The following is an 8,479-nucleotide window of genomic DNA, read 5'->3' as shown; positions in this document are numbered from 1 at the left end:
CATAGCAGAATATTTTTTTCCATTGCATCGTATCGCATTGTGCTGAATCGAAACGAAATCGTATTGGATCGCATCGCAACGCATCGCATCAGTAACTGCTTCACATGTATATTTAATGTATTGTTTCGTTGGCTATGCATCAGCCTCAGTTATGAAGATGCACATCCCTAATATATATATATATATGTATATATATATATATATATATGTATGTATGTATGTATGTATGTATATGTGTGTGTGTGTGTGTGTGTGTATACAGTCAAACCAAAAATTATTCAGACATTTTTTATCTTTTTTGATATACTTTTACTAGTGGGTGCAGGACACTATAGTTCAATTATGTAAGTGAGGATAGCAAAATAAAGTAAACTGTGACATATTATACCCAAAAATTCTTCATACAGTGGACTACCAGTAAAATTAATAAAAATTTGGAACCAAAAATATTTCAGACACTTTGACCTGACCATGTTTTGCTTAAGTGTTATCTGACATAATTAAGATTTTTTTTTTTCTGACACAGTTTAACTCTGAGATCTTGTCATCTTGTCATATTACCATTTTTTAAAACATCTAAATGTCTTTGACCCATATATATATATGGGTCAAAGACATTTAGATGTCCGCATCAATAGAAATTTATAAAAGTGATTTTATATACATAGAAAGTCTCCTTTTAAGGTTTGAAAAAGGTTTTGGGAGAATAAAATGTCAAAATGTGGGTGAAATAATGTTCCATTGTCATTCAGTGATGTAACGCTTATATTTATGTAAAAATTGAAACAACTACTTATTCTGACCTGTACGTATTAAAATATATAAAAGAATAGGTGAGCATACTAAATTTTATTTTGCATTCTCCTTGTCTCAGCCTCAGACGTCACGCCTATGGGCCGTTGGCTGAACATCTGATGCATACGGCACACAATTTGGAAAGACTTCAGGAGTTTCGAAGTCGTCATTTGATTGGTTGAATTCCACAGGATGTCCAGGAGACTCGTGTGGTGTTCTTTAATGGTCCGCCTGGAAAAAAAAGATGGTGTGATGCCAAACCCCCATTACAACTGTGACAGTGAGCACTTGTCAGCATCAACTAAATGCTGGATTTTCAAAAGTATGTGAAGTATGTAAAGTTCACGGCATAGACTCTTTAAAATACGTCCAAGAGTTTTACATGCTAGTCTGTTATTGTTGGGACATCAACATTACATGTTCATGCCCCTAAACATGACGCGGAACAAAACAAACTGTGGTTCGTGGTTGTATTACATATCAGTCAGACTGCCTCTGGGCAGTCCTTGGCCAATGAAAGCTGCTATGAAGTCCAGACCTTCTGCTGTCAGTCTAACGATCTGGCTGTGCGAGACTAATCATCTCCTAACAAGGCCTATTAAGGTCGGGGTGGATTAGATGGTAAGCAAACAATCAGTTCTCGTAATCTGGATGCAGGAGAAATGGGCATAAAGATCTGAGCGACTTTGACAAGGGTCAAATTGTTATGGCAAGGCGAGTGAGTGAGTCACAAAAGTGAGTACATCACGGAGCTGGTGGATGTTAGAGACCTTGCGCTCTTCCACCTTCCGTTTGAGGATGCCCCACAGATGCTCAATAGGGTTTAGGTACCCTCAGCTCTTTTAGCAAGGCAGTGGTCGTCTTGGAGGTGTGTTTGGGGTCGTTATCATGTTGGAATACTGCCCTGCGGCCCAGTCTCTGACGGAAGGGGTGTCCGTGATGTCATCATGGAGGAGTGGAAGAGGACTCCAGTGGCAACCTGTGAAGCTCTGGTGAACTCCATGCCCAAGAGGGATAAGGCAGTGCTGGAAAATAATGGTGGCCACACAAAATATTGACACCTTGGGCCCAATTTGGACATTTTCACTTAGGGGTGTACTCACTTTTGTGGCCAGCGGTTTAGACATTAATGGCTGTGTGTTGAGTTATTTTGAGGGGACAGCAAATTTACACTGTTATACAAGCTGTACACTCACTACTTTACATTGTAGCAAAGTGTCATTTCTTCAGTGTTGTCACATGAAAAGTTATAATATTTACAAAAATGTGAGGGGTGTACTCACTTATTTAGATACTTAGTGAGATACTGTATGTACAGTATAATTACAATACCAAATGTTTCCTTCAGGTAAATGCAGTATTTGTGGACTTATATTTTATGATCTAATATTACTGTTTTTGTCCAGTGCTACCAAAAACAATATCAAGAAAAGGAGCTATTGGGCATGCATAATATTTCTGACAACACAGAAATGGTTTTGTTTTCCCTCAGATGGAACATGGCAGACTTAAAATCAGTGAGATAAATGTCATAGCACAGAGGAACCGCAAGCACGAGTCAGGTAATTTCATGGAGTGCATTTTCACAGCATATCAAAAATTCATGCGCCAACAGTATATTGGCAATATGCACCCTGCAGGGGATACCAGTGACATTATTGGCGTTTGCAGTGAATATAGTATCTCTAGAGTCACATATGTGCTTACATATCCATGCACGCTGCAGTATAAATGTTGTTTATTAATATTAGCCTAACAGTCATTCTAAATTTCCACTCGGTGGTAGATAAAGTGTCAACAAATCTGGTCTCGTTGGGTGAGCCACATTCAAAGGCGTTTATAAAATGACCAATATATGCAAGCATGGCTGCACCTCAATTGGATTTTTTATTAATATTCCAAAGCTGCTACAAACCATTAGTATCATGAATATATATGCAGGTCACATTTCTACCCAAAATCCAAATCAGAAAACTTTTTTTTTAAATCAGTATGATGGAGATGTGAGAGTGTAAGCTACCGCATAGTAAAAACGCCCCACTTCATCTAGATCTCTTTTCGACCTTTTTTTTTTTTCACCTCTGATGCTCCTTGATACAGCGAGCCTTTGGACTTCTTCATTTAGCACAATTCCTCAACCGCACAATTTTAATTTCTAATGCACTCCCACTGACATTATGCGATGCAAATTAAATTAAATCCTGTCTTCCTATGCATCTCGTTCTGGCCTTCAGGGCAATTGATTCAATTCTCTAATTCGAGGAAATGGGAGGGTTTCTTTGGCTTAGAAGAAGCCTCTTGGTGGTACTTTCCGTGTTTGCCGTATTGACATCCCATAGATGCATATCCTCGGGACCGCGCTGTTGTAATGCGTTTAGACAAGATCCATATCCCATCCAATTAACAACATCAGCACCAGCTGAATTACACTCATACATGTGTAAATGTCTTTATATCACTTATAAATTATCGCCAGGGTGAAGGATATCATAAATATGCAACGGCATTGAGCATCCAAGATTGGAAGCGCAATACACGGAGAGGTCGTGCACACAAATTTGAATTATTCATGTATGCGAAGAGAAGCTTTTTGTTTTCATCAGAAACTATCAAAACCTTTATGCCCAGCATGGGATATATGCGCGACCCTGAGATCAAGAGACTCACACAGATCAACTGACTGGAAAAAACACCACAGCCTTAGAAGTTGAGTGAAAAAAGCAATCAAAACATTGTTCAAAATGATTCTGAAAAAGCATTAAAGTTACTAATAAGTTTGCAGAGCGTGTCTAAATGAAATATCCGAATGATGGTTTGGATAAAAAGATAATTTAGCAACAGTAGATCAATGAATTTTTATGTAGTCAACTGAATTCCCACCAGGTTTCCATACGCTCAGGGTGATAAAAGCAAACGCTTCTTTAGAAGGAAGTCGTGCAGAGTTCAATGATACTTAAGCATGCAAAAAAAGTATAGAATAAGTCATTAGCAATGTAAATTTGCCTCTTACAGTACGAAAACTTTATTGCAATTCAAAACATTCAATGCAGAAGGAAAACAATATTGCACATTATGTCAGGAAAATGAAAGCCTGCAAAACTTTATAATTATAATAAAAGAAAAAAATTATAATAAAAAGAAAAATGTTCACTTTGTTGAACCAGATAATGTATGTGTACGGTCTCATAAAGTGTGTGTCACGAAGGTTTAGTCAGATTTGTTTGAGCTGTAGACGAAGTCTTCGCTGTTGTGGATGCTGAATCACTTGAAATATCTGATTTCTTCCTTTGGGTTGTGGACTTAGATGAAGGACCAGCATCTGTAGACATAAGAATAAAGATACTGTATACAGTGTGTTTTTGTGATATTAGAAGTAAGGATGCTCCGATCGGGGTTTTTGGGGCCGATCACTGATTACCAATCACTGAAATAAATAATACTACATAATGAATAGAAGGCTTCAAATAGACCCACTGGGGTTATTTAGCTATTCTTAAAGGGTTTGTTCACTCAAAAAAAATTCTGTCAATTACTCACCCTCATGTCGTTCCAAACCCGTAAGACCTTCGGAACTCAAATTAAGATATTTTTGGTGAAATACGTTAGCTTTCTGACCTCTGATACAGTGTAGGAGACTGACATGGAAGTGAAATTGTTGAATAAAGTCGTTATTTTTGTTAGTTTTTTGTGTACAAAAAGTATTCTCATCGCTTCATAACATTAAGGTTGAACCACTGTAGTTACACAGACTATTTTAACAATGTCTTTACTACCTTTCTGGGCCTTGAAGTGGGAATAACGTTGCGGCCTATCGGAGGCCAGAAAGCTCACTGATTTCATCAAAAATATCTTAATTTGTGTTCCAAAGATGAACGAAGGTCTTACGGGTGTGGAACGACATGAGGGTGAGTAATTAATGACAGATTTTTCATGTTTGGGTGAACTAACCCTTTAACAACAATCTATTTTAAGTATTAAAAAATTAAGAGATGAGAAAGTGTCATGAATTGACAACTCTTTATTTATTGGCAAGCAACATATTCCATTTTAAATACTCATTAAACCAGGCATTTTGGCACATTTCTGTGTGTATTTACTGTTTAGGCATGAACCTGAAGCCCAAAGTTCACGTTGCTTGTCCGTGTTCCTCTCTGTCTCGGAGCGTGTGCAGAAAGCTGCTTGGAGAACAGTATGCGGCTTAATGCAGTTTTAATAACTTTTTATTATCGAGCACATCCTGCAGTTTAGCAACAGTAGACTGCATTTTATGAAAATCACTGATCTAGCTGCATTTGGACATTTAAGTTTTGGCTTTTAGGAAGGAACGAAAGCGCACCGCTGACTGAGAAGTAAAGAAATGCACTAAAATTGTGCTAGTTTTTTACTGTCATTGTTGTAGGGTTGTTGTTGTTGTAGTGTCTCCGCAAAGACACTGCAAATTTATTGTCCTTTTCAGACACCTGGTAGAACTGCCAGACCGGTTAATGTATTGAAGCAATTTTAGCTGCGTTTTGTGTCATCTGAACAGCTCTTCAGAGACCACCGATCAAACTATATAAAGCTGTTATCGGACGATAACGATTGCCGCCCGATCAATCGGAGCACCCTTAAGAATCTAGATAAAATACTAAAAGTGAATTGTGTCATTTGTACAAAACTGCTTATGATGTATGTTGTCTTAAATATAAAATTTGTTGTAGTAGTTGTTGTTTTCTGTTCGGAATTGGTTACCTGATTAGTTTTGCATACCGTTAGCCTGTTAACTTAGCATACAGTCAGTTAATCTGGTAGTGTAACAATTACTGATTAGTCTGTAAATTTACCATACCACTAACAGATTAGCTAGATTTACATATCACTAGCTGATTAGCCTGCTCTTGTAGATTTACACATGGGAATATTTGTTGAGAAACAGCTAAATGATTAGCTTGTTAGCTTAACATAACATAACACTATGTTTTTTTTTTTTTTCAGTTAGCTCACTGGTTAGCCGATTAGCTTTGTTACTGCTAACTGATAAGCTGTGATTGTAACATATCATCAGTAACATATTAAAAGGTTAGTTCAACCAAAAATGAAAATTATGTCATTTATTACTCACCCTCATGGCGTTCCAAACCTGTAAGACCTTCGTTCATCTTCAGAACACAAATTAAGATATTTTTGATGAAATCCGATGGCTCAGTGAGGCCTCTATTGCCAGCACTGCATGTCACTGAACCTCTCAAGATCCAGAAAGGTACTAAAAACATATTTAAAACAGTTCATGTGACTACAGTGGTTCTACCTTAATATTATAAAGCAACGAGAATACTTTTTATGCGCCAAAAAAACAAAATAATGACTTTTCAACAATTTCTAGTGATGGCCGATTTCAAAACACTGCTTCGAAACTTTATGAATCTTTGTTTCGAATCAGTGGTTCGGATCGCCAAAGTCACGTGATTTCAGTAAACGAGGCTTCGTTACAGTTTGATACGCGTTCCAAACCACTGATTCTAAACAAAAGATTCGTAAAACTTTGAAGCAGTGTTTTGAAATCTTTAGTAGCTTTCTGGATCTTGAGAGGTTCAGTGACATTGCTGGCAATAAAGGCCTCACTGAGCCATCGGATTTCATCAAAAATATCTTAATTTGTGTTCCAAAGATGAACGAAGGTCTTACGGGTGTAGAACGACATGAAGGTGAGTAACAAATGACATAATTTTCATTTTTGGGTGAACAAACCCAGATTAGCCTAAATTTGTTTTGTTTGTAGAATTTGTTGTTCCTTTTTTCATTTAGCTCACTGGTTAGCCAATTAGCTTTCCATTAGCCTGCTATTCTAACATACCTGTACAGATTAGCATATCATTAGCCAATTAGAATGTTAGTTCAGCTTTCCCTGCTATGAAAGGATACTCGAAAATGTTATTTTTCACAGTAATTTGTTCTTTTTTGCTAAACAAAAACAGTTCAAAGACATCATCATCGTCACTGGTATCATCATCTTTACCTTGTGATGTCTGGTTTTCTAGTTGAGCCTCTGGTTGATCCACCCACAATTTATATTTTGGGTTGTTTGGGAACCGTTTGGTCAGTCCACAACTTAAACATCGTACAACAGTCTTACGTTGTCGCCTTGGTCCTCCTTCAATATGAAGATATAATGCACATTGTTATCTTAGATAGATAGATAAATCGATAGATATATAGATAGATAGATAGATAGATAGATAGATAACCTTTTTGGCGTACAGTGGATGTGACACCTGGTATTAGTAAAGTGCAGCATTTCTTGCAAATGGTTCTCTTCACTGATGGATCTCTGTAAGGTAAAAACATAATACTTTATTGAAGCTCCGTCACTGATGTTTATTTAAAATCCACATTAATAATGAGGAGAAACTACTCACTGTCTGAGCACCAGTCGTTTGGAGATGGTCTTCTGAGTGAAGCAGTAAAATCTTGCTAGTTCAATATTCTCTGGATTTTGAGCCAAAACGCAGTGAGCAGCCTGGGATTCATCATGATAAAACATCAAGAGAAAGTTTGGAGATTAAATAAATAGACCTGTTGATATATATGATACTAACCTGATAGAGGAAGTTCAGGCGTTGATATGCTTCTTTATCTTTTATATTCCCAGCCATGTTTCTTTATAGACGTTTGGCTGTCACTCCAAAGTCTGAACTCGTACTGTATAACATGACAGCATGCTTGTGTTATTCCTTCTGCAACTCAGTTGCGGGTAAAATCACTATATTTGCTTTATATTGCCATCTAGTGGAGAAGCGGTGTAATGACGTATGCTTCATGTAATATATTGTGTAAAATGACCATATTGCGCCTCATAGCGACATATTAACGACATAACGCTTATTTCAAACAAGGGAGTTGGAGTTTGTAGCTGTATGCATGGTTAGAGCCGTATATTTGAAATAATAGCAATTTGCAAGTATGATATATCTTGTGAGACATTTAGATTTAAATTACAGTTGGACTTTAACACACTGCAATGTTTTCGAATGTCCAGTTTCTGAAAATGACTCTTAATATAATCATTTGTTTGTCGTATATAATCATCGTTTGTCATCTGTAGCTTGAACATGGCTTTTAAATAGGCTACATTATATTGTGTGTTAAATCTATCTATCTATCTATCTATCTATCTATCTATCTATCTGTCTGTCTGTGCCAAAGGGAGGGGGTCCAGTGGGTGTTGGGCGCACAAAACTGGCAGTCAGAAGTCTCTTTCACCACACTGGGGGCACACACACACACACACACAGGGCCCTTCCTCACATGTCTCCAGACCCGTCTGTCAAATCACGCAGCATGTGAAGCCCCTGCGAACCACCAGCTTGGAAAACGCTCTCTCTGGATACTTCATTAAGCGGCTTTAAATGTTAATCTCTTCCGGATAATATTTTGACTTGTTTTGGGCTTTTTTCCCTTTTTCTCACACATTGGCTCAGAGGGCTTTCTGTGGACTGAGATGGTGCAATGCTCCGCAGGACAGCACCGCGTGTATGTTGGTTGTGGATCCTACTCTCCAGTGTGTTAGTGTGGAGAGTTCACTGCGCCAGTGCACAGAGCTGTCATGAGGTTAAAACCGCTTTCCAGCTGCGCCAAGTCGGTTCATTAAGATGGGTTCCGGAGACCGCAGCAACAGGTTCGTTTATATATTCTGTAGTGTTACTGT

The 8,479-nt window shown here is 37.8% G+C and overlaps 1 protein-coding gene across 1 annotated transcript; it reads right to left on the bottom strand.

Moving 5' to 3' along the window:
• Positions 1-3,793: 3,793 nt before the first annotated feature.
• On the bottom strand, positions 3,794-7,538 carry rpp21 (ribonuclease P 21 subunit). Its single transcript, XM_051910703.1, has 5 exons — positions 7,371-7,538; positions 7,191-7,291; positions 7,020-7,102; positions 6,791-6,925; positions 3,794-4,114 (listed from the first exon to the last, which is right to left on the bottom strand). The coding sequence occupies exons 1-5, from the start codon at positions 7,425-7,427 to the stop codon at positions 3,993-3,995; spliced, it is 498 nt and encodes a 165-aa protein (XP_051766663.1). The 5' UTR covers positions 7,428-7,538; the 3' UTR covers positions 3,794-3,992.
• Positions 7,539-8,479: the final 941 nt, after the last annotated feature.

This window comes from Ctenopharyngodon idella, chromosome 10, assembly GCF_019924925.1.
Source record: "Ctenopharyngodon idella isolate HZGC_01 chromosome 10, HZGC01, whole genome shotgun sequence".
Classification (NCBI taxonomy): Eukaryota; Metazoa; Chordata; class Actinopteri; order Cypriniformes; family Xenocyprididae; genus Ctenopharyngodon; species Ctenopharyngodon idella.
The sequence above is the reverse complement of the archived record's forward strand: the minus strand, read 5'-3'. Positions and strand labels throughout refer to the sequence as shown.